Source organism: Sander lucioperca, chromosome 4 (assembly GCF_008315115.2).
Source record: "Sander lucioperca isolate FBNREF2018 chromosome 4, SLUC_FBN_1.2, whole genome shotgun sequence".
Taxonomy (NCBI): domain Eukaryota; kingdom Metazoa; phylum Chordata; class Actinopteri; order Perciformes; family Percidae; genus Sander; species Sander lucioperca.
This window is the reverse complement of record NC_050176.1, coordinates 17,463,807-17,490,887: the sequence shown is the minus strand read 5'-3', so window position 1 is coordinate 17,490,887 and position 27,081 is coordinate 17,463,807. Positions and strand designations below refer to the sequence as shown.

Sequence of the window (27,081 nt, the reverse complement as noted above, 5' to 3'; positions counted from 1 at the left end):
AGTAAATACTGTCAATCATGGAATAACATGGGCTTTGCCAGTGGCAGACTCAGGTCTGAGGGGCAAAGAAAATAAAAAGGGGCACCAGCACGCAGAAGGTTTTCTAGCTTGTAGGGCAGCCTATATTTACGCAAAGACTCAGCTGGAGAGTTACAAAGAGTTCAGTGTGAGTCTTCTTAATAAAGGTAGATAGAGATGAGAGAAAATGGAGAGAGACTCTGGTTTACCATCTTTTCTTCTAGTGGGTTAGAAGAAAAGATGGTATTTTCTTCTAACCCACTACTAATTTCACTATTTAAATTTTTTTGTGGAGAATAAGCTACTATTTATTTATTATGAAGCTGGACAATCAAAAATAAGTTTTGGACCTTTAAGGTGATACACTGTTATGATACGATGTAATGTAAAAAAATAAAAATCTAAGTGGATTCCTTGCAAATGGGGAAACAAATTCAAACATCAGAAATTGGTGACCAGTTTTTTCCAATTGCTTACACACTAAAATGACATGCATAGCACAATTATTTAAACTGACTCACAGAGAGCAAAACCTCTTCTCAAGTCTCCAAAAGTCTAAAGACATTTTCTGCTTTATACACATTTTGCAGTTTAAAATGACACTTTTTAAATGCACTAAACACGGTTCTCTGCATAAGACACAACAATCTGACATAAAGTCACATGTTTGCCATTTCAAAACACTGCCATTCAAAATGACACTACATGAGCCAATTGGCCAATATATATGTCACCTGGCCAAACACCTCAATGGTTAACTGTTACCACTTCAATCAGGAAGTAAGCACTATGATACCTCTTTTTTCTATATATTTCTGCAATTTTCTTTTTCTGTTTACTGTTTTTTGTGAGCATATTTTTGTTCAGTCCAATGTAAATATATCTGCTGTGCATATGTTGCACTGACTTGTTTGGTGAAAAATAAAATTAAAATAATGTTTCAACAGCATGTGTGTGTATCTGCAAATATTCTGTGCATGTGAACAATCTGAAGAATTTTCTACAATTTGAACTATTTTAGTATTATGGCAAAGCACACTAAAGATGAGAGTGATTTTCATTATGCCCAACAGTGTTTAGTTGGTTAGTTGGTAGCCTAATATGAATTAAGTGTGTGCCATTTGGTGCAAACGTTTGATTTTGATAATGCTATATGTAGTTTTGGTTGCAGTGCTTCATTTTGCAGGATATATGAGATATTTTTCGGTTTGGGTGTGTGGTTTTGTGAATTGTGTTAAGTATTTTGATAAAACCAGTTTGCAAAATTGTGTTTTAGCAATTGGAAAAAAAAATAACTGGTATGGCAAAGTGATATAGGCTCCTATCAAACCAGTCGATAACATCATTACTGTAACACCGTGTGTGTGTGTGTGTGTGTGTGTGTGTGTGTGTGTGTGTGTGTGTGTGTGTGTGTGTGTAAGTGTGTAGAGATTTGGGGGTGGAGGCTGTTCTCCCAGCTTTCTGTGCACACAGACGGAGCTCTGTAATCGCGACAGTTCACAAGTCAAATTTAGGCAAATTTAACCTCAACTAGACTCCGATGCAAACACACCTCAGACTAGGTGGATTGTGGTAAGTTCTTTTTTTATTGTTTTCAAACGTGTGATCGCTGGCTCTGCTGTCTTCGGTGCTCCGGTTATTTTCATATTGAACTGCCCATTGAAGATTAAACGAGGTTTTTGATTGTTTAGTAAAAGCACAGCCTGAGTTTTTATTCCCAGAATTTGCCTCATGGACTGATAGCGCGTCGTTTTTTAATTAACCAAACTTGGGTACACATACGGCTGCTCTTGTCTGTGTGAGTATCCAAATGCCAATTTAAATTACATTTTAGAATCGGTTGTCGATTTACAGAAGCCCTTATTCAGTGTGTTTTGATGAAGGATATATTGTCCACGTAATATGTAATAAGTAGACTGTTATTCTGTATTGGTGGGATACGTTTTTGATGTTTTCATCACGGGTAAAGAAACTCTAACACACACACACACACACACACACACACACACACACACACACACAGTTAATGTGCAAATTAAGCCACACAAGCAGTATCAAGCATAATGCAAATCAGTTAAGTACAGTAGTACAGTAGTAGCCTACTAGTATGTAAGTAAGGTATTAGAAAACATTCTGTTGCACAAATTACTTTTTTCATGACATATTTTTGCTTTTTTTATTGAGAAATACTGGATACTTTAAGATCCGACTGCCTTTAAAAATCCTTCAAATGAATCATCCTGAGAGGGAAAAATCCCTTTTTGGTTGAACTGCTCACAACTCATGTCCACAACATGAGATGGGGGGTCACAAGTTGACATTGATTTGTTTTGAGGGGTCGCAGACCAAAAAATGGTTAGGAATCACTGGACTGGAAAATCAGACAAAAGGAATGGAGAGATGGATATGGAGAAAAAAAGAAAGGTATAACATTTTTTCATGAGAGCAGGTGAGTCTAGAGAGAAGTGGAAAGGAAAGGAAATGAAATGGGAAGGAGGGGGGAAGATTATGGTCAGAGATGGAGGAGAGGCGAGAAAAGAAGAAAAAAAGAGCAGAGGAAACAAGGAGAGACTAGAGTTGAGAGAGAGGAGAAAGAAGAAGAAAGGTAATGGTGTGAGATAAGGAGAGAAAAAGAAAGAAGGAAAGGTAGAGAGGAAGGATATAATTTTGAATAATGATTAATGTAAAACCCTCTACATCCCCACCTGATAAGAAACACACTGAACATATACTTTATATCCAGTATCTTCGTTGTTCTCTTCATTTGATCCTATGGTAAAGTATCACTGCTTAAATTAATGGATTAGTCAATTGAGTAAAAATAATCTAACCTCTTGTGACCCTTCTTTCTCTCTCATACTGTATCTGTCTGGGGAAACACAGGAGCTTTAAGTGGCAAATATCCACTCTAATGTAGCTTTTAATCTTATTCTGTTCATCTGTCCAATTTGGCCTGTAATTATAGGCCTACATTTATTTCTTTGGACACGTGTGGGCAGAGGAGTTAATTGTACCTGTATGTGTTTAAGGACTGAGACATTACATCTTAACGTAACATAAAGTCAAACGTAAAAAAAAAACACCTTTCATCTTCCTAAAAATGTACTTTGTGTTCTATTTGGTTGCTGCAAAGGCTTCATCATGTCTTACCTCTAATCTCTCACTCGGGGTAAAATGACTCATTCAAGTGTGTGCATGTGAGCACACGTTTGTACGTTTATCTTTGTGTGTATGCATATGTGCACGTTTGCCTGTGTGTGGCTTGTAAAATGCAAACCGCATTCGAAAACGTTCTACGCGTGCGTTTGTGTGTGCACGTCCGCATGTGCATGACAAGCTTTGAGGAGTATTGATCAAGCTCAGGTTAATCTGTGAGCTCTTGTCAGTCTTTGTAATGAAAAGTGTGGAGGCAGACTCCGAGCTGTGGCAGGGATGTAGACCTGATCCATTGCTGCAAATCCGTTAATTGGACAGCAGCAGAGGAAGTAGACTCCCGGGGGGAATAAAACTGATGGATTGTCAATTAGCGGATGGTGTATCTCTCTTCCACTGATACTTTCTTGTAGGATCGTTTGAGAGAAAAAACAAAAAAACATTGATGTGGATCACATTTCAGCTAAATGACCAGTACATACACATAATTAGTCCACTGTCTTCCTCTAAAGGGCATCTTCTTTGTGACAAGATCACATCTTTTGAGTTTTTAGCATAATTTGCAGCAAGTTAATTACTGAGTGCATGGTGTTCTGTTGCAAGAAACATCCTTGTATGTGTGTGTGAGGGGGGTACTGATGGCTTTTTCACTTTAAAATAAATTTCAAAAACCTCATTCAAGCCAATTCAGGGCAAGTTTATGAAAGCATCACATTTGCTTAGACTGGCATATTCCATTTGCTTACTAATTACTTACTAGGCATATTGTACATAGTGTATTTTTTGTCTTCTCTTGTACAGCAATTTTTCAGTTATTTATTCCAAATTACATTTAACATTTAAAGGTACCACGCTTTCTTAGAAGTCACCCTTGAACAAGACTAAGATTACAGCCAGCAGCTCTGTTAGACATAATCAGCCCACTAACATGCAACAAATAATGTTGTTTACCATGTACAGTACATACATTAGCGCAACTCTTAGTGCAAGCCTAAATGTTATCTCATGTTATTAGCAGACACCAGGAGTATTTAAGTGCTAGGTGATACATAATAAACAGATACGGTAGTGTGTCTCAGGTTTCAGTGTGTGAATGCTTATACCGAATGTGTGTGTTTGTGTGTGTGTGTATGTATGTTTTGGAGGATATGGGTGCAGCCATGTGTGGAGGTGGTGGTTTTCTGTCCTGTAGCATTAAATATGGTTGATCAGGTGTACTCTATGTGTGTAAAGCATGTGAAAAAAGGGTGACGGGATGACTATTAATGTAAAGTATTAGTGGCAGCTTAGTGAAATTACCCATAAGGGGAGCAAAAAGCACTTAACTGCTACACAATGTTTGCTAAAATGCCATGCAAATCCATTCAGTGTCAAAAAAAAGGTCTCCAAAAGGGGTCAACTTTTTGTTACAGAGCAGGTAGATTGTAAACAAAACAAAGGACATAGCCTAAAATCCACTTAGGTAATAGTAATGATTTGAGCAATCAGCATGAAATGACAATGACAAAATGTGTGGCAGACAGGCATTTATTTCATTTTATATGCTGTGGCTCGATCTATTATGAGGTAATTACACAGACATCAATAGAGTTTTCAGTGAGGAGGAAGCAGCCCTTCACCCCCAGTATCAACCATGTAATCATGTGGTTGCCTCTTATACACACAGTCTGGATATAACAGTACTGACTGTTTTCAGAAAATTCAAGCGTTGAAATGTATTCAAAGGCTGAGTGGTTGTGAAAGATGTATTCGTAATGTGTATGTTCTCTGAATGTTGGCTTATTTATATGTATGAGAGGTTTATCAGGTACCAGAAATGTGGCCTGTTCAAGCTCATACACTTGGTTGCTCAATACTCTTGACAGAATTGGCGACAGCAAATATGTAATTTCTGTAAACATCACAGCTGTAGCAGTGTGAAACTGCTTTTAAAGGAGCGCCCCACCTCTGTGGAAGAAGTACTGTCAGCACTTAATCTTTTGCATCGTTGGGCAAAATTTCCACAATAATCTTTCAGCGTATTGTAATTTAAGTGGTCGGAGAGAAAACTGCACCTTCTCTTGGCTCTGTTTCCAGGCTTAAGAAAATTGAGACATGACAGGAGACTTTGGCCAATCACAGTTCATTTTAGAGAGAGAGAGAGAGAGAGAGAGAGAGAGAGAGTGTTCCTTTTGGCTGTTCTGAGCATGCCTGTGTGGTATAGGGGAGGAGTGTTGCACTCTACTTTAAATCCAGCCGTTTTATGGCATCCTACCCACTGCAGCTTTTGATATGAAATGATAACCCCCTGTAGGCTTGAAAGTACACTCTGAAAAAAGTTTGTACAGCTTGCTCCTTCGCAGACTGTAGTCAGCCCAAATTCCAAATATAGGTACAATGAAATCCATAGCAACCCAGATTCTCCACTATGGATCTTGTTCTTTGTGTTCCAAACAATCGTCACCATGCAATTAGCCTCAAAACACACTACTTCCAGTGAAGGGTTTGGGGTCATGAGCATGCATGTCATGGAAGTCATGTATTCAGCAACGCCGTGGACAAAAAACAAGTGTTTGGAATATAATGAACATAGGAGAGAGGTGGATTATCCAGCAGTAGTGGCAACCATGGCGAACGGCGTCGTCAGTAAAGGCACTGGTACTTTTTGTGAGGGCATAAACATGTCGACTGTGAGCACACACATACACACAGCTAGAGTGTTTTTTTGTCAAGGGACAATTACTGTTGAGATGTTGATTGGCAACAAAGCCTATCTTAAAGCTTCTGAGCACACGCTCAGCTGATTTCAGTTGATCTGGCTGATTAGACCACTGCTTAAGTTGAAGTGGGCCAGAGCTTAGATGGGAACTTATTAGGTCACAAATCTTTTCTACCAATAAGGAGGGTAAAGCTGTCATTTGTCCCACCCTAACTGGTGCAACAAAGCTAACAAGAGACTCAGGAAGATGTCAATCAATCAGCCTCTACGCACCCACACAGTCCCACTGGGAAGAGGTCTAATCAGCCAGGTTAACTCAAAACACCTATGTGGGCGTTCAGGGCCTTTAATAAAAATGTCCTATTTGCTCCTGATTTCCTGACTGCAGTGGCTGGAGTCACACATATTTAGCTCCCCATTCATATTTATGAAAAAAAATACAGCTGGCATTGACCTCTTACAGCCACGCTAGCTCCCACAGGTTAAGCATACAACCCAGTGTGTGCTTTTTTGCCTCAGCACATTAATTTCAGATGTCCATGCAATGTGGGTGATCCAGACACAAATCAATCTTTTAAAGCCTTTATATAAAATTTAGTGGCCTACAGCAGTGTTACAACAGACTTTGTATCAGACAGGAATGCACACTTTTATAATTAAATGCCACTTTAAAATCATTAGTTCAAACTCTCACAGTGCAACAAGCTATAAACCTCATGGCTGGTGTGTGCGAGGCAACAGGGGAAGGACCCAAATGCAAATGGTCTAAAAAGGGATTTAATCATGAAATCAGCTTACAGAAACAGACAAGCAGGTTCAGATGGAGGTAGCAACCCAGAGGAACTGACAGAGTACAAGTGAAAATGAGCCGGTTTATGTACAAATGGTCTCATTAGCGAAAATGGTGAGCAGGTGGGCGAGGAAGGAAAGGACACTGCAAAGGCTGATAAGGAAAGTAGGAACAGGTGTGTAGATGGGCGGGGCAGTCAGGGGATGGGGGGGAGGAGGAAAAGTCCAAGGACACCTGGAGGATGGATGGACAATGGTAATGAACTGGCCTGTGGAATTGGAAATGTGACTAGAGAAGAGGACAGAGAGACAGACTGTGACACTGACACCCCCTTCTAACATTGGCTTTGATTGATTTATTGATTGATTGATTGAAATCATGTTTGTGTTTAGCTGAGCTAAGTCCATTATTCACTTTTGAGAGAACAACAACTCAAAATATCTGGCTCTTTCATGGCTAAATACTCCACTATGTTCATCAGCTAGTAGCTAACGTTATCTATGCAGGGTTTGGTACTGGACAGGTGGCTCACAGCCAGGTCATCCAGTTCATCTTATCATCTTTTTATTATTCAAAGCAGCTGCCTGTTGCAGTTGGGAATGAGGCTCAAATAGAGCTAAAGGAAACTGCAGTTGGGTGATAATCCTTTGTCGGTTTGTCACTACTTAGTTTGTCACTAGGAAACCTTGTCATAAGAGACTTGGACTAATAAGACCTTTGAAATGTTGGACATCCACTTGATTAGATATTAGTTTAAAATGTTCCCTCTTACACCTTCAGAAATGGCCCCCTTCTCTGCTCAGGTACAAACTGTAAAGTGTTCGGTGTCACTTTATTAAAGAATAACAACAACAGCTCCCCACTGTGTCTGTCTGCTCCCTTTTTAACTAACTTTTAAGCTTCGTATGTCTGTATTAGAGAAGGGCCTGGCTATGCAAGATTTACTAAGAGCCGTATCAAGATACTGTATGTTTATGTAATAGATCTCAGGGTTGGGGAGAGAGATCCCAGAAGAGAGTCTATAGATCTGAATGTTCACTTTGCACTACATTTCATGCCAAAATAATTATTGTACTCTGGTTGTTAATGTCCCAATGTCCCAGCTTCTAACTGCCAAATTTGCTGAAACTGAAAATGTTAAATTGTAATGAGCATATGGCAACAAGAACGGTAGCATCAGCTCTTAAATACACTGAACATCAAAGTTTCACTGATATCTCCAGACCTACAGTATCTGCAGTCAGCAGGCACGTATCACACAAATGTACACTCACACACACAATGGCCAATGGATGTCATTGTTGCCTTTGTATGTGACCGTAAAGAGCACTGGCTCTTCAATCAGCATTCATTTGAACTCTCTTGTTGTTGTATCTTTCATTTGCTCCGTACAGGGCCTTTTAGGTCTTGGTTTGACCTTACATTGCCATAGCAACATCTACCAGGAAGTTTTATTCTTCGAGCTGGCCATAGAATGGCAGACAAAAGAGTTGACGCACTCTAGGAAGACAGATTGTCTGTCTGCTCTATTGTGTGTTTCCCAGATTAAAATGGAACGTGTTGTGCTGCACATTTGGGAAATCAGGAGCACATAGGGAATTGTGTTTGTGATTAAGTGAGCTATCCGACGTGTCAGGGATTTTTTGGACATTTGGTGACTTTATATACATTTTTTTCTGCACGATATTTTTGTGAAAAGCCTTTCCATGTTCCTGTAATCACATATGATTTAGAAAAAGATGTATGTGTTGCACACTCTAGCTCCATCTTTATGTTCTTGTAACTATTCAAGGGTGGGGGGGGGGGTCATTTTCCCCTTCCTGATCATACCAGCTGGTCCAGGGATTCAGGTCATTTGGTGATAAACCTGTATCTCCATCCTCCAGGCTGGCATTGTTATGATTTATGATCTGCAGAAATCCACAGCTTGCTTTGCGATTTTGGATTCATCCTTCATATTTTGTACATGCTCCTTTTCTTATGCATAATCTGCTACAAATTAGGTTTTAATGAGTTTTTCTTTATTATAACTGCATGACTAAGGTCAAGCAAATGTCTTAACACCTAGTTTTTAATTCAATGTTGCTCTGCTTTATAAATGTGGATGCTATAACCAAACGTGTTTTTATATGTAGTTAGGCTTGAGAGCTGAAAATAGATTGCAATGACTTGAATTATTAAAATACTATACATCAGTCATATCCTAATAACTTTAACATCCCACATATGTATGACTCACAAGGCTGGATTAGAATAATATTTACACAGAAAATACCGTCCAATGAGTCATATACAATGCATGATTTTGAGAGATTCCTTCGATATCCACATAATGAAATATTTGTCTTGTAAGCCCATGTGGACTAAGCACCTTTATATTTTATTCATCTGCTATAAAATAATCTGTCAACCTTGTTATTTTCAGAGTCTAGATTGAACAATGTATACAAAGTGTTGTGCAGTGCATGTTGTGTATTTGCTGATTTTTAATTTGTTTGCAAAACCATCTTCACACTGTAATATTAATTTATTTTGAGGACTTACTATAAGTTACATTCCTATGAAAAGTTTTGCCAAGTTGCTTTTCTGCTCCATTCAAGTTCACCTTGACATTCAGTGATTGAGGACAGTTTATTCATTGTTACCTTCCTCTAATTTAGAGGAGTTTAGAGTATTTAGCTCACACCATTGACTACCTGAAAGTTGCGCAGCTACATATTGTCAAACATGATATTTTGTCCTTGATATAAATTAACATCAGGTTTGAAACGCTCACAGCCACCCACACATCACCGAATCAGAGTAGGACCATATCAGGTGCTCATATCAACAGACTCAATCTTAAAATAAATCTAAAGTTGCATCAAAACCCGATATTGTAGGCTATATTCACTGAATTATGCGAGTGCGTGTCCTCGCATATTTTGAAGCATTAAGTAGCTCATGTAATCTCACACCTGCCCAGCATATACATTGTCCTCTGGCAAATTGCATTAAGTAATTGATGCCCAGACCTCCGGCTACTGGCTCATGCAACCTAGAAATAAAATATACGTTTTAAAGGAACATCTCACATTAGAAATGAGAAAGATTCATGTGCACCAAGATTTGTTTTTGAACAGAGAAGATAACTCAGAGGTGGTGGTATTTCCTTCTTAGCTGACCTTTAGTTAGAAATAAAACCAAGATAATCCAATACCTACTTTACCATGCATTCGTCTTGCAATATTAAAGCCTTTACTCTACGAAGGGAAAACTAAAAAATCACACTGATTGTTTAACCAAACACACTGTACAATATTCCCTTTGTTGATATAGTTATAGTATAGTTATAGTAACAATGTAAATTATTCTTCCTGCTTTCCCCCCTTTTCTCTTCCGATATAACTCACAAGTGCATTAATGCATTTAAGTCAAGGTTGTGGAGGACATGCCTCTGTTATTTTTTTCTCCATAGGTCAGTACATTTTTGTTCCTATCAGACCACCAGTTATTAACCATCGCTGTGAGGGATGAGGGTGTGCCTGCGTACGGCATGTTAGTTATTAAGTTCCAGGATGGCTTCATAAACAAGTCTGGTACTAATAGGACAAAATACATTATGTTTTTGTTCCGGTGCAGGCTTGTTTTTGTTGTAATGGAAGGAGGATTGTTTAGCTGATTAGTAGTTTAGCATTCTGCAAGCTTCACTGATCTGAGTAAGTGGGGAAAAACAAACAACTAAATGTCAAACTACCACTTTAATTTTCTTTTACAAAATTAAACAATTAACTATTATGGTTAATCATGTTTTTTTAACTTTGGACAAAGCAAGTGTAAGAACTTTAAAGGAACACCCTGACTTATTGGGACTTTATCTTATTCACCGTATCCCCCAGAGTTAGATAAGTCCATACATACCCTTCTCATCTCTGTGCGTGTTGTAACTCTGTCTGACGCACCCACCGCTAGCCTAGTTTAGCACAGATCCTGGAGGTTCTAGCCTACTGCTCCCAATAAGTGACAAAATAACGCCAACATTTTTCTATTTACATGTTGTGATTTGTATAGTCACAGCGTGTACAAATAACAAGATCACATAAGACACAGCCATTTTCTAACCGTATACATACTGGGAACTATATTCTCAGAAGGCGAAGCACTGCTACTTGGGCAGAGTGATAAGCACAACACCTGAAAAGCACCGTTGTTACTCTCTGTGGAGGCTTCTCAGGTGCTGCGAGCAAATCACTCCGCCCAAGTAGCAGAAGTAGCAGTGCTTCGCCTTCTGAGGATATAGTTCCCAGTTTGTATACGGTTAGAAGATGGCTGTGTCTCATGTGTACTTGTTTTTTGTACACGCTGTGACTATAGAAATCACAACATGTAAATAGGAAAATGTTGGCGTTATTATGTCACTTATTGGGAGCAGTAGGCTAGTTGGAGCCGGTTACCTCCAGGATCTGGGCTAAGCTAGGCTAGCGGTGGGTGCGTCAGACAGAGTTATAACACGCACGGAGATGAGAAGGGTATGTATGGACTTATCTAACTCTGGGAGATACAGTGAATAAGCTAAAGTCCCAATAAGTTGTGTGTTCCTTTAATACAATATGTAACGTGTATGACATACACATGTGTATGAAATGTGCTAACTTTGCTTTGCCTTGTAGGGCCTTTGACGTGTCACTGATGGGATCTTATCAACTTTTGTTGCCGCGTATTCCTTAAAGCCTCCATGGAGCTTATCCAGTCTACCCAGCTGCCTCAGGAAGCCCCTGCAGCTACATGGAGCAACAACTCCATCCCCCCCTACTCCCAATTCCTGCTCCTCTCCACCACTTCTGAACCACTTCTCGGCTTTACCACCAGCGACGGCGCTTTCTTCTGCCAGAACTGCACCAAACCGAAACCTGGATCCCTCCCTGGCTTGGCTGGGATCTTCATCCCTCTTATCTATGCGATAGTGTGTGTTGTTGGCCTCGTAGGCAACACTCTGGTCATCCACGTTGTTGTCAACTACACCAAAAACGAGTCCGTCACCAACATCTACATCCTCAACTTAGCCATTGCAGACGAGCTCTTCATGCTGGGCCTGCCCTTCCTGGCGGTGCAGAACGCTCTCCTCTATTGGCCCTTTGGCTCTCTCATGTGCCGTGTGGTCATGACAGTGGATGCCATCAACCAGTTTACCAGCATCTTCTGCCTGACCGTGATGTCAGTGGACCGCTACCTGGCTGTGGTGCATCCCATCCGCTCCTTCTGGTGGCGGCGGCCCCGTGTAGCTAAGGCAATCAGTGCCACAGTTTGGGCGGGGTCTATTGTGGTGGTGCTGCCGGTGGTGGTGTTTGCAGACGTGCTGAAGGATGATGGGAACTGCAGCATTGTGTGGCCTGAGCCAGCAGAAGTGTGGAAGACGTCTTTCATCGTGTACACATGCACCGTCGGCTTCTTCTGCCCCCTGCTGGTCATCTGCTTGTGCTACCTGCTAATCGTCATCAAGGTACAGCATTTACAGTGATACAGATGTTTTGTCATGTGAATGATTTTCCCTATTCTGAATTCCCATTTCAAAATTGTCTTTAAAAAATATCCTGTTAATTAAAATAGAAACATGAGACTCTCCTTAAAATGTAATATAATTTATGTTGTCATAGTTATGTTATGTACGACCACCATGTAGAATCACTCCGATTGTGAGTCACAAAACATTTTCTAGGGGGAAAAATAAATGGGACTTTTACTTCCAACATCAGGGGTCCCTTAATTTGCTCATACCACGTTCCAACTCTGTTGCATTACATTATTTTTGTGTTGAATATATTTTACCAAAACATGCTGTTTTTGACTACTCACAAAGAAATCCTTCCAAATTAAGCTACAGTGCAGAGAAGCCCTTTAATGCAGCAACATCTTTTGTCACAAACACATTGGTACACAGTCACACAAATATCCTTTTTAATTGGACTGTTCTCTGTTGATATCACTAACGATGTTGGAGGGCTCTTGTACCAAAGCAATATTTGTACAGAAATAATGGAGAAGCACACTGTGCCACAGTATGATTCAGTGGAAAAACAGAGAGTAATTATCCACCACATTATATGACACAATAAAGGCAACATTCCTCTCACTACCTTCAGAAATATCATTTTAGTGTTGGTTATATTTTGAGTTATATACTATTTTACTGTTTCAATCATACTTTTTCTGTATCTTACATCATAAATGTTCATGCATATTGTATTTAATGTGATATAGCAACATTGCACTGTAATGCATTCCAAGAATAAAACAGGAAACACCACCTTTGCTAAAGAAAACCTAGTAGGAAAGGAGGCCATAATGTTCTAATTCCTCTAATGCACTAAAAAACAGTAAAGTGTATAAAATTGTAGGAAGAATGTCATATCTGCTTTAGATAAACAGACATGACGGTCAACAGTTTCCTTACAAACTATTTCTTAAGTACATAGTGGTTCAAAGTTACATTCACTTTTGTATTGTAAATCTAAGGTGGGGATAACTCAGCAGACGAAATGGCAAAATTGTGAAAATCTTTTCTTTCTTAGCCTTTCTGAGCCTTTACCAGTGAACATGAGTGTTTAAGTAGGATGGGTTCTTTGTCTTTTCTTTCAAAGGTGCGCAGCGTTGGAAAGCGGGCGCAGGCCACGTCCTCACGGCGCAGGAAGTCAGAACGTAAAGTCACCAGGATGGTGGTTGTCGTGGTGGCAGTGTTTGTCCTTTGCTGGCTACCATTCTACATTCTGAATATCGTCAACCTCCTGATGGTCCTGCCTGGGGACTTCCGGGGGCTCTACTTTTTTGTTGTTGTGCTGTCCTATGCGAACAGCTGTGCCAATCCCATACTGTACGGATTTCTGTCCGACAACTTCAAGAGAGGCTTCAGGAAGGCCCTGTGCGGCACTTCACGCAGGGTGACGAACAACGACAGGGTCGGCACTGAGGTACAGCGACCAACGGAGGAGTGGGGCGGCATCGTGCTCCAAGCACAAAACAAATGTGAAGGAGTCATAAATGTACATAGGAAGGATTGTGGTGAAAAAGAAGATGAGGAAGGCAATGGAACAGGAGGAGGGAACATACAGATGAGTGAAATATGCAAAAAATCACAAAATGGAAACCAAAGTGAAGTAACAGAGGTCTCAAAGACACAGGTTGTGCAGAAAGGTAAACCTGAGCCGGAGCCAAGTCAGAGTTCCAAACATGGAGAATTGGCTGAGAAAGGCCCAGGCTTTGATCCTGCTAAGGTAGCGTCCTCTATGGCCAGCAAAAGCATCGTCAGCAGGTCACAACCGGAAAAATGCTTGGAAGATAACAAAGTGCTTGAAATCAGCTATCTGTAACAGATTACATCAATTCTGTTTCCCCAAAGATGCCATTTGATTCATTTCTCAGATATTTGAAATGGCTGTGAATATTACAAACTACAGATTACATTACAGTGTTAGATCATGTGGAGTGACTACTTTACAAATTTGTGCAAATCTTTGAAGTTGGGGTCAGTTCTTTTTTTCCCCCAATGGAAATTTGCATTATGTAATAGTCTCCCAATAAGTGCAATTACTTTTGCCACGGTGCAAGAATGCTAAAATAATGTGACTTTGACAAAATATGAAAGTAGGCATGTTAACCATGTTGGATTGAAATCAAATGGAAAACTGAATAGTTGGAATAAGACATTTTAAATATTTGATCTGTATCACTGGCTGCAAGTATTGTGAAGTACAGTTTGGAGTTATTGTTGCAAGTAGTCTACAGACATTCAGAAACTTGTATGTTAAATATATTAACATGAGGGCTACTGACCATAGCCCAGGTGTTACACCAAAAAGGTCATTAATGATTGATGTCACCCTGTATGTATGGTTGGTGTGACTCATTCTAGAACCACATATATTTATTTATTTTTTTAAATATTGTTTTTTTATATTTATTTATTCAATAATAATGTTGAAAAGGACTGTCACAAGTACTGTTTTTTGAGTTAGGAACAACTTGTTCTGAAATGTCTAATGCACTGTATGAATCATATCCCAGTGGGAGGTAACTAATGACCCACTGTGAAATGAAAAATGCTGTGTTTACTTTTACAAAAACAACCCACAAAGATAATTGTAGTGTTGTTTTTTACGAAAACACATTTTAGTGTTTGTTGTTTAGTGCTTTTGTTGAGCTTTTGTGTAACAAATGTAATACTGTGCGTGCCTAAGCACACATACATGGAGCTGAGCACAGATGTAACTCAGTCGCTGCATTTCTTCAGTATTTTTAAGTATCTTCTCACTTTAAGGTCAACTGTAGCTGACAACTTGCTTCAGCTTACTACCCAAGATGGGCAGCACAAAAAAAATAGTGCTTGTGCCCTTCTTGGTTTCAGGAAGAAGCAGGTTTAAAGAGTATTTTCTGTGTAACTGGAACTTTAGGGGAGGTACTTTTGCATCAAATCTGAAATATGCTAGTGAGAAAACTGCACACCCGGTGTAGAAAACAGACCATCATGTTTGTATTTATTCATTAAATCCTTTTTATAATTATGAAGGAGACAAGAAGATTCTTTTTCTTTTAACTCATTAGATAGACAGTGTGTATCCCTGGTGCATTCATCTTAAGTGTCGTGCGTCAATGCTTTATGCTCATAGTTACTATGTTAATACGGTCAGTGTAAAGCTTATTGATTGGTTATGATGATTGGTTGAAATAGTCAGGGTGTGTGTGTGTGTGTTGTAGTGAATTGTGAACTCTATATTTGTATGTCTTATTTAAGTGAAATCTCAGAAAGGCAGGTTGTATTACTAGAGCATTTTGCCAAATTACTGCTTTTGTTTCCTATGATCAGTGTTGCCATTAAGATGTATTATCAGCAATGTTGTCAGAGCTTTGGTCAAGTACACAAGCCAGGTGTAATGTGAGGAGAGGGGGCTAACTAAATCGTTTACAGATGACTTTCCATACATCCATCCATTAGCTATAGCAGCTTATCCTTTTAGGGGGGAGGGTGCGAGGGAGCAGGAGCCAATCCCAGCTGACATTGTGCGAGAGGCACACATAAACAGACAACCATTGACACTCACATTACTGCTACGGGTAATTTAGAGTCCCTTAGAGGCAGAAACAGGAGCATCCTTACAAAGCCCATGCAGGCACAGGGAGAACATGCAAACACAAACAGAACCCAGAACCTTCTGGCTGTGAGGCGAACCACTGCACCGCCATGCCGCCCTACAGATGATATTTGTACGTAAATCTTTTTGTCCCTCAATAAAACTTGGTGTTGTATGCAATTGTGTCACTTGAACTAATGCATATAGTGTGTAGAGGTATACTATATGTACATGTTTGTAACTGTTTACTGTACGTTGTTCACCAAGAAAGACTTCAAAGCAATTAAAAAATAATCCTCCACTTTATTGCAAAAATGCTTCTTTCACAAATGAAATGAGAAATCCAACTGATGTCTGTTCAAACATTATAGTGGCATGTTCAAACTAGTCAAAGCTGTAGCGCAGTTTATTCTGCACCTGGTTAACTTTGAAATTCAAAAGACCAAGTCTGCCCTCTAGAGGTAAACATAATGAAAAGGGAAAATATTAACACTTAAAAGAATCAAATAATGGCTGGAACACAGCAAACATATTTTAGATAACATCATAGTTTTGATCTTTTTAAAACACCCACTGTGTTACTTATTGACATGATGGGCACTTTGTCTCATCTTGTAACTCTTGGTCTTGTGCAGTTAGTAATAGCATTACTGATTAGTGTCTTGATGTCTCTTTGAGGGAAATAGTAAGTGTGATTTTCAGATTCAGTTTTACATCCATCCAGGAATTAATTCATCCACTCATCCATCGGTCCACCCTTACTCAGGGACAACTTGTCCTATCCACTTGAGGTAGGGCGGGTTGCCTTGGTCAATGGGCAGACTGATGACCTCGGCCACCTCATAAGGATGGTTGGAGCTGGGAGGACAATGAGCAGATATGAGTCAACTGAGTGCACAGACTGGCATGCAGTACACATAAACAGCAGTAATTACAGCCACGCTCTTTGACTGCATGAGTCACGGCAGATAATGGAGCAACAAAGTGTTCCTGGGAGAGTTTAGGCTGATGCAAAGTGTTTTCTCTATCGAGTTTTAAAAATGAACTTACCGGACATATTCAGCGAGAGCCGGCACCTTGGAACTTCTTGTTTTAATCATCTAAACAGGGGAGAGACGCTGTGTGAGCTCGGCAGACTTCCTCACACACTTGATGATGATTTTATTATTATAAAAATCAACCTATTCTGAGTCTAGTATGCCCCAAAATTGTTTGCCCTCTCTCTCACTCAGTATGATAAAGTCTGTGAAATGCTCATGGTCTTTGACAATCCTGAACCGATTCTTGAAAAACTGAAAAATGACATCAAAGATGTAATATGTTTACTAGCGATCACGTGCAGTGAATGGTTAGCATGCTTTTACGTCCGTTTTGGTGAGCCCAGAGAGAAAATATTAGGGGTGGTACGGTTCACAAAATCCACGGTTTTCGGTTCTGTACGGTTCTTGTTATTTTTTCTTTTAATCTTTAACACTCCAGAAATATACTTCAGCATATGATATATAGCTACAATTAGCATATTGAATGCATGTTGCACAATACATGCACACAGTGGCAGTTCTATCTATTATTTTATTTCCGCTGTCATCATAGGTAACATGAAATCCAAAATATTCCCACACACCAGACTATATACGACGCTAGCACACCGGGCAGCCTTCCTCATCTCTCCCACTTACCATTTCTGCATGTAACGTGACCTGCAGCATTCCACACTCCACCTGGCTCGGCGCCTCTCATAATCTGACGAAAATCTTTTAAACTGACCTTTGTCGATCAAAAAAACAGACAGATTCAGCAACTGTATGGCCTATTTCTCGCTTAAAATGTTTTCAGAAACACATTTTTCGGTGAACTATTTTCGTAAAATACGAGATCATATTCAGAACGAGACGGCATTAGAGTCTGTTTTGAAATTCGGGAGCAGCAAGAACCACGTGAGGCGTTCATCCAATCAGCTGCCATGTGTTGCGTTCGTCACGCTCATCCCCCTCATCGTTTATATACTAGGGGTGGGAATCTTTTACCATCTCACGATTAAATTCGATTCCGATTCTTGAGGCCACGATTCGATTCAAAATCGATTTTCGATTCAAAACGATTCGATTTTATCCATAATGATTTCTAAATAGGGTTTCTGATCATGATCTACTCTCATCTGCTTTGCTATACAGAATGACAAACAGAGACATTAAAGTGTCTTTTTCACATTTATTAAGTTCAATTCTCAGGGAAGTGCCTTTTATCAAAAACATTGTCTGGTTCTCAATTGCTACTCATTAGTAGCTAGCTATAAAATAAGTTGGAACAAAAATAAAGTGCTTCTTCATAATACAAAATGGTTGAAAATAGATGCATTTCCCAGGAAAGTTGCAGTTTACCACAAATATCATGTAGAACATAACCGGTGAAGACAAAAAAACATCTATATTTCTCAGTCAGACTCAGTAACTTAAAGAATAACAAGTTATGAAAATAAAGTGCTTCTTTCAAAATGAAAAATAGTACCCCTAAGCTACCTGTCTCTGAAATGTTCACATGTTAGTGCCACTCTGGTCGTTTCGGTTAGGGCACTGGTGACCTTTCTTTTAGTCTCATTGTAAAGCTGTGGCACAGTTGTCTCAGTGAAAAACTTGCGGGACGGTATGGTGTACCTCGGCTCTGCTGTCTGTAACATGCAGACGAACCCCTCGTTCTCCACCACACTGTAAGGCCTTAGGTCTTTGGCGATGAAGCAGGCGATATACCGAGTTATTTTTTTTGCCCTCTCGGAGTTGGCAGGAAGTTTCGTGAAGCACTGCAGTGTGCGTTGGTCTGCAGCTGGCGGCTGCTCTGTGTCGCTGAGCTCCGGGTGATACCTATTAATATGAGCCCGCGCATTTGTTGTGCTGCCGAAGTACTTGGTCTTCGTTTTGCAAAGCTTGCACACTGTGTGTCATGTCCAGCGCAGTGCTTCCAGGCATTCGGTAAAAACCAAAATTACGCCAAACTTTAGCTTTAAGTGAAGACGGGGCTGGTTGGATCTCCCTCTCATCCATATTTGCTTCCTCTTTGTTCTAGTGATTTACCGCTCACGTTCAAAAACCGGCTGCGTGGTGACGTCCGGACGTCCCGGATAGGCTAGTTACAAAAATGGAGGCGAACAGCCAGCTGATTTTATTTATTTATTAAATCGATTCTTGGACATTTCAGACTGATTCTGAATCGTTGCAAATGAGAATCTAGATTCTTCTGTGAATCGATTTTTTGGCACACCCCTATTATATACTGTTGATGGTCGTTTCCAGTAAGTGTTTTAACATAGGCGTCGAAAGTGGGCACTACGGCAGTAAGTGGTTAGTGCACATTAACAGTGTACTGACGAACCGTGCGACGCACACACGCTCCGAACCGAGACATGCGAACCGAGCGGTTCGGATGTTTTTTCATGAACCGTACCACCCCTAGAAAATATGGCATTTTAAAAGTAGCCTACATTTACGGTAGCTAGCTAACGGTAGACGACAGAGAAAGGGTGATATTTCTCCATCCGTTTCGGAGCGACAGAGGGAAAATATTTCAGTCGACACGTTAAGTGGAACCGAAATGAGGAACAGAAATTTGCCTTCTAATCCGGTCCGATTCCTACCGGTTGCGTAGGAACCGGTTCCATAGCAGAACCGGGTTTCGGTACCCAACCATAATCCTGATCCCAAAAGTCTTTCTCTACCCTTTCCTGCTCAATCGCCCTTTGCAAGTGATGCGGGCAATGAAATGAGCACAAGCTAACGGTGACGGTTCAACATGAAGTCTGAGATGTCTTCTTACATCAAATCATTTGATGTTGCCAAATGCAAATAACCTGCCCTGACATCATTGATTGAAGCCTAGCCAGAAATGCACCACCACTGTGGAAAGTTAAATAACTATCTTAGTAACACAAGAGAGAGGATACCAGATTCTCCACTCACAGCTAATCTTGTTTTACACTGTTCATTTGTCTTGTCCATTCCCATTAAAATCCACCTTTTTTATTCCAACACTCTAAAAGAAGTTGCAATGAAGTTATTGCTAATTATCAATGTCAGTAATGTCAATAAGTAGTATTGTATTAACAATGGTATTGATAAAATCCCAGCCATACCTCTGTCTAAGTAATTCTATCTGCAGCAGTTAATACTACAATGTTATGGTAATACATATTACAGAATATAAAAATAACAGAAGCAGCAGTAATGGTTACAGGTACAGTTGCAGGAATAATAGTATTTAACCCTTGTGTTGTCTTCGGGTCAGAAATGACCCGCCACCGGCAGAGAAAACTCTACAAAAATTGAAATATTGCCTGTATTCATATTTCCATGTAAGCCTAATCTTAGCAGTTGTTTACAGGTCCCGAGGCAAGGCTGCATCTAGTATTTGGGATACAGAGATAATATAAATAAATACTATCTATTCATAAAAGATATTGTTTGCCACGTATGCAGTACCTTAAAAAAAAAATTGTAATACATTTCACCTTTAGTGAAGAAAAGCATTATGACAGCTGTGTTGTAATAAAACAAGAGGTGTCTCCATTGAATAAATGCAGTCTTTCTGCAATGTGAAAAGGGTAATGCCGATATTGACACACTTTGTGATCAATGACAGGTTGTTTGTTCATCCGAAATAGATTTGGCATTTAAAACTCAATTAAGCTGCTTTATTTTAGGGTGTTAGTGAAGGCGGGTGATTTTTGACCCCGAGGACCACGGGGAGTATACACCATGCGGTTAAGTAATGGTAGCAGGTATAGTAATTGACCTTGTGTTGTAGAAATACGATTTAGGTGCATTTAGAGTGACATTTTAAACAGCCTAACATATTACAACATTTAGTCATCAACACTCACCAGCAGCACTTCATTGTCCTCCTCAATCTTACCCTGCCATTCATATCTGAAAAAAAAACAAGACAGAATAAATAATTTGTCATCTAAAATATCTTTGTGAGTCATCCTTATTTTGTTTGCCTGAAAAAAAAAAACCTTCATTCATACCCGTCATTAAGCAAAAACACCCTGTACATATTGAAAACACAAACAACTCAGTCTAGCAGGACGCTGAAAAGCAGCCGTCTCAAAACTTACACAGATGTGATTGCTGGGACAATGTTGACGCACGCAGCTAGTTTCCTTTCCACAATACCTCTGTGAGATAGAAGAAAATAATGAATCAGCCACAAATGAATACACATGAAAGAACTGGCAAGAATGCTGAATGCTGTTGACTGAATGGCAGAAATGAAAATAAACATTTGTTCTGCAGGGTGATGATGTGGAGTATGAGCTAAACTTGTTTCCAATCCAACGGGACATCCTATTTTCATTATGTCCAGCGAGAAACATCAAGAATAGAGTTGCATACGGTTTACTTGATCTTTTATTCTGTAATCATGTTTAAAAAAAACACAATTCTAAAACCGAATTAAAGGGTAACTACTGTTTTTTTTCAACCTGGACCCTATTGTCCTATGTTTTTGTGTCTAAGTGACTGGTGAATGGGAACAACAATCTTTAACATTGGTCCAGTATTAAGGAGATCACTGCAGCAGCGGCAAAACAAGCTACAATGTAAGTTAATAGGGCACAAAAGTGCTTGTTTTTGCCACTGACAGGCTCAGATTAATATTCTAAGTGTCTGACAACATTATGGAAAGGATTTCTAAGGAGGTCGACCTTTCTGTTAAAGAGTAAGATCCTTCTTTTAAACATAAAGACATCCGCAAAATTGCGTTCGCTCAAGCCACCAGACTCCATGTAAATAAACAGTAATTCTGGCATCGTAAAATACACTTCATTCAGAGTCGACAGAAACAACATAAAACTATGAAAAGCCGTTTTGGGTCGTCTTTCCACTTTTCCAACCATCACTACTCTAGTTGTGGTTGAAAATAAACACATAATTTACCGATTTACATGTGAAAATAAGTTGGCTCTATACACGCTAAAAGCATTGTTTTTTTAAATGGAGTCTGGTGGGTTTAGCGCTAGCAACCTCAGAGCTGTTTCTGGTTAAACAGAAAAGTCATAAATAGTTTTTTAAAAGGCCTCTCTCTGTAGGGATCCTTTCCATTATGTTGTCAGACACTTAGAATATTAATCTACGCCTTTTCAGCGGCAAAATAAAGCACTTTTAGTGGACCAAATTGACAATGCACATTTGCCCCATAGGGTTACATTGCAGCCCGGTCTGTGGCTGCCGGTTACAGCATTCACGCTTAATACTGGACCAATTTCAAAGAATGTAGTTTCTATTAGTCACTTACACACACTAAAATAGGAAAATAGCGTCCAGGTTGAAAAAAATGGTAGTCACCCTGAAAGGATGTGGCTGATTGTATCACCTGGCCAAGTCTTTAGCCACTGTGTCGTTGGGACAAGTGACGAAGGCTGCAGAGTGTGTACCCGAAGTGTACGTCTCAGACGCCATGGAGAAGGCCCTCAGTCCAACAGTCCTCAGCAGAGGGAACATAAACACACTCAGGAGCACCGTCTGGGAGGAGAAAAGGAGGATGACGATGAGACCCAACCAACAAGGCAACAAGCAGACATGCATGTAACTAAGTACATTTACTCAAGTACTGTACTTAAGTACAAATTTGAGGTACTTGTGCTTTACTTGAGTCTTTTTCATTTCATGCCACTTTCTTCTTCTACTCCATTTCAGAGGGAAATGTTGTACTTTTCACTCCACTACATTCATCAAAAAGCTATAGTCACTAGTTACTTTAAAAATTAAGATTAGATTGTTGCTTACAAAACACATGTAGTTTATAAAATATGGTTTTTCATTATAAATGAAAATCTCCAACAATATAACAGTCTACAGGTCCAGCTGAAATGATTAGACCATTAAACACACAACTGTTTGGATGGTTTTCAGTTTCTAAATTGTTTTTTTGCATTGAAGTACATTTTCCTGATGATACTTACATACTTTTACTTAAGTAACATTTTCAATGAAGGACTTTTACTTGTAACAGAGTACTGCAGTGTGATATTAGTACTTTTAGTCAAGTAAAAGATCTGAATACTTCTTCCACCACTGGCAACAAGGTCTCCAAAATACATTAGAGCATTGGCATGAAGTTTAACAAACATGGACAAAACCATCCCAAGTGTGTTATTTAGAGACATCTGCATACAACGTGGAGCAGCAAGGAAAATAACACTCACCACAACCAAAGCTTTGAAGGATCCACCTTGCAGTGTCTCTGCACTGGGCAGTCCAACGTGCATTGCCTGAGCGGGTCAAAAACAAACCGGTCAGCCAGCCACAGTGGCGAAAGAAGTACTCAGATCCTTAACTTAAAGTGCTCATATTGTGCTCATTTTCAGGTTCATAATTGTATTTAGAGGTTATATCAGAATAGGTTTACATGGTTTTTCAAAAAACACCATATTTTTGTTGTACTGCACATTGCTGCAGCTCCTCTTTTCACCCTGTGTGTTGAGCTCTCAGTTTTAGCTACAGAGTGAGGCATCTCAATTCTATTCCATCTTTGTTGGGAGTCGCACATACGCAGTAACTAGGTAAGGAGTACTAGCCAATCAGAAGCAGAGTATGAGGGCGTGCCATGCTAGCAGCTAGGCGAGCATTATAACCAAGGGGGTAAGCCTCTCCCCGGAACGCGTAGCTCCTATGGCGCCATTTTGATGCTACCCAGCCATCACCTCCCGTTAGCATTCCATTGACTCCCATTCATTTTGCGTCACTTTGACAGCGAATAACTTTACATCTGAAGCGTTTAAAGACTTTATTTGTCCATTGTTTATTTCTAAAGAAACACGACAATGTATAAAAGGCTCCATTACCTTGTATCTCACGTTGTGGCTCCGTAGTAGCCGTTTTTGTAAAAATAAGCTAACAATTGTGTCATAAGCATGCGACTTACTGTCGCATAGTAGAGGAGTTACCGCATAGTACAGGAGAAGCTCACAGGCAGTTTGGACTTGCATTAGCTGTTTAAGTGTAATTACTAATGTTAACTAGCATTCTAGTTAGCAATAATTAGCCTGTGCCTATGTTATCTCCTTACATATACCTACGCTCTCCGTCTCTGTAAGATTTGGAATGATTGAGATTTCTCTTGGCACAGCTACCAGAAGACTTCCAGGTTGCTCACGTCACATTTACGTCGTCTCTCTCAGTTGGAGGCTGCGCAGTAACGCTCAGCCCTCACCGGAAAAGTGCTTCTAATATCCTTCACTGGTCTCCGTCCAGAGCAACGGGATCTGTTGGTCCAGTTTATATATGTCTATGATTATAACGTGTGTTCCAAAGTGACGCACGTTCGTCACGGAAGTAAAGGCTGGACTACAATAGAGCTGTTTGGAGCAGTTTGTGAACAGTGTTTTCTGTTGGAGATGGTAAGTCCCTTTGGGGTGGACTTTGGGCTTTTTCACTTTGTAAACCTATAACGTGCACAAAAAAGATATATAACACAATAAAGGAAAGGGAAAAAGCCAAAAAGCATAGTATGAGCACTTTAAAGAATAGACATACAATGGTCTCTAAAAACTATTATAAGTGCAAATCGTGATTAAAAATGTCACTAAAAATGTTAGTAAAAGTACAGACATATCAGCAAAATGTACTCAAAAAAGCAAAAGTAAAAGTGCTCATCATGCAGAATGGCTCCTTTCAAAGTGTTATATTATTATAGAATATTATAATATTCTGTTCTTCACTAACCTCAAAACTGTACTATGCCATTAAACCGGATGGCTCTTCTTCTGTGTGCCGATCTGACGGACACATTCTGTTTTATAATGAGTCATGCACAAGTGTAAGGAACTGCTTGGAATTGAAAATCACTGGAACTTTTCCCTAGTACAATTTTATGTGACAAATACAAATTGATTGATTCATATTTGAGTTTCTTTCCACCACTGGCCAGCCAGCATATTCACATAGTAGTCATTGCTGCCATGTTTCAAAAGTGAGAACTGCGAATATGCACAGTTTGAGTATTTTGTACTTCAATTTTGTCCAAACTTACAGGGTTGTAGTAACGTACAGTAAGGTTAGCGATAAGCAGTCAGTCTTCTTCACTCATTTACTTCACTTTATTTCTTAAGATAAACAGGCAGCTATTTGCACCCAAGGATAAGGCAAATGTGACAAAAACACTTTGTACTAACCTCTTAACTAACATAGTTTCTAGTTTATTGGCTCCTTGCAGAGGTGTGTTTAGCTAGCTAGTAACGTTAGCATGTGTGAGCGCTAGCAGTAGCGTTAGTTATTGTTAGTCGGGGAGTAAAGCTTTGGGGACTTTATGACAGGGCAACACTACGGCTACGAAGCAATACGAGAGGAAAAAAGCACCTAACGTTATTCTGTAACACCAAACCTGTCAAGAGTCATTTTTTGTAACTTACCTTCTGACAGCTGCCTGGCTGTGCTTAGAGAGTGTCACTCTCTTTACACCGTAAAGCGAGTGGGCTGTATGTTTGTGAAACTGTCGTAAATCAGCAGGCTCTCAAACGAAGGTTATAAGGTTTCTAAAATAGAAAATATGGCAATTATAATTGCCATATTTTCTATTTTCATTATGTCCAGTTTTGGATGCTAGTGAAAATAATAATTAGTAAATGAATAAATATAGTAATCGATTTGTTGTTGTCAATATGTTGGCAACGGATAGACGTCATGGCACGGTGCATTTAATGGCGACAATACACCACAAACGACAGCATCATTAATAAGATGTAGGGTATTGATCTTCAGTATTTATATAGCCTATGCAAACGCATGACTGTTATCCTAGTTTTAGACAAGCCTACAGTCTATGCTATATCATGTCATCACAGTCTTTACACCTTTCTCCATTGTTATAGCCTGTTTATTGTCTTGACAAGGATTTTAAAACAGTTAGGCGAATGATTCAGTAGGCTATAAGTTAACCAGACGTTTTCTTCTTTTCATTGCTTTTTATTATAAAACATTACGTATGCCTGTTTTAGTTGATATTTAGCTGAGATAATTGTCGGGGAAAACGTCAATGACTTCATCTTAATGCTTTTAGTAACTTTTAGCCCTCTCCTTCTGCTGGGAAAATGTACTTTTTGGTTTCATATGACACAAATCTCACCTCTCAATTTTATTTAATCAATCTGATTTTAATTTTGACCAAATTTTACATCCATAAGTCCAAATTCCAAAATAAAACACCTAACTTCATAGAGCTGTCCATTCACATTAAACACTACATTTCCACTATATCCTGTTGCAGTAATAAGAAGGCTGTTAGAACACATACACTATTTGTACTTTTCAAATGCTTTATGTAAATTGATTGTTTTCTTTCTTTTTATTATTATTTTATTTTTTTGTATCTCCCCCGTACTTCACCTGTTTGTATTGTATACACTTGTGGCTGTGTATTGTATGCACTTGTGGCTGTATACTTGTTATGTGATCAATAAAAAATAAAAATAAAAAATAAAAGTAACTTTTAGCCCACTTCTTCATGAATCCAGTAGAGGGCGGCAAAGTGCAGGGCAATCCACTCAAAAATACAATTGGTTGCAATACAGTAGTACACCTATAGAGGGACCTCTCAGAACATCCTTGCATTGGTGGATCAGTGTTACCGAGGGGGCACGAGTTTGATTCCCGGACAATGCAACCTTTTAACTGAACAAATAGGGCAAGCATAATTTTGTGTGCAGAAATATGCTTTTGATTTTTTTTTTTATATCTTAATACTGGATGTGACTTTCATGAAAGAGAACAGTTCTTGTTAATGGTTGATGATCCATCCAAACCACTGCTTTATTCTGGCATTCTCTGCAAGACTTTAAATGGTCATGCAGGACTCAAAGCAGTCTGAATCTGGATACCACTAACTATGTGCACAATCACATGCTATCTAATACCAGTATTTCACTATTGCCACCAACACTGTGGCAATGGATGACAAATGATGGCAGCTTTTTTAGATACAACAAGACAAGAATATGCTTAATGATTAGCTCTGGTAGTTATAACACCAACATAGACAATAAATCAGTTCCTGTCAACAGGGTTTGACAATGACAAGCAATGACTGTGATTGTCTGTGTGCACAGAAATGATGCTTGCTGTGTGTGTGTGTGTGTGTGTGTGTGTGTGTGTGTGTGTGTGTGTGTGTGTGTGTGTGTGTGTGTGTGTGTGTGTGCAAGACAGAAAGCCACTCTGTTTGATAACATCCACCACCTCCCTCACACTCTCCTCTCTTCACCCTCATCCTTGATTAAAGAAGGAGACAAGCATGTCACACATACAAACACACACACACACACACACACACACACACAC

The 27,081-nt window shown here is 39.5% G+C and overlaps 2 protein-coding genes across 3 annotated transcripts; one reads left to right on the top strand and one right to left on the bottom strand.

Moving 5' to 3' along the window:
• Nucleotides 1-1,458: 1,458 nt before the first annotated feature.
• LOC116042866 (somatostatin receptor type 5) lies at nt 1,459-14,446 on the top strand. Its single transcript, XM_031289285.2, has 3 exons — nt 1,459-1,590; nt 11,309-12,138; nt 13,277-14,446. Exons 2-3 carry the CDS (start codon nt 11,374-11,376, stop codon nt 14,000-14,002), a joined length of 1,491 nt encoding a protein of 496 aa, XP_031145145.1. The 5' UTR covers nt 1,459-1,590; nt 11,309-11,373; the 3' UTR covers nt 14,003-14,446.
• A 1,597-nt stretch (nt 14,447-16,043) lies between these two features.
• Nucleotides 16,044-25,265, bottom strand: LOC116042867 (protein CutA homolog). 2 transcript variants are annotated; one of them, XM_031289286.2, is made up of 7 exons: nt 25,161-25,265; nt 22,956-23,021; nt 22,124-22,272; nt 20,868-20,927; nt 20,631-20,676; nt 16,811-16,860; nt 16,044-16,618 (listed from the first exon to the last, which is right to left on the bottom strand). In XM_031289286.2, the coding sequence occupies exons 2-7, from the start codon at nt 23,016-23,018 to the stop codon at nt 16,519-16,521; spliced, it is 468 nt and encodes a 155-aa protein (XP_031145146.1). In that variant the 5' UTR covers nt 23,019-23,021; nt 25,161-25,265; the 3' UTR covers nt 16,044-16,518. The 2 variants fall into 2 exon arrangements, with proteins under 2 accessions (XP_031145146.1, XP_031145148.1); XM_031289288.2 differs by lacking the exon at nt 22,956-23,021 and having other exon boundaries at nt 25,161-25,264.
• Between the last annotated feature and the right edge of the window lie 1,816 nt (nt 25,266-27,081).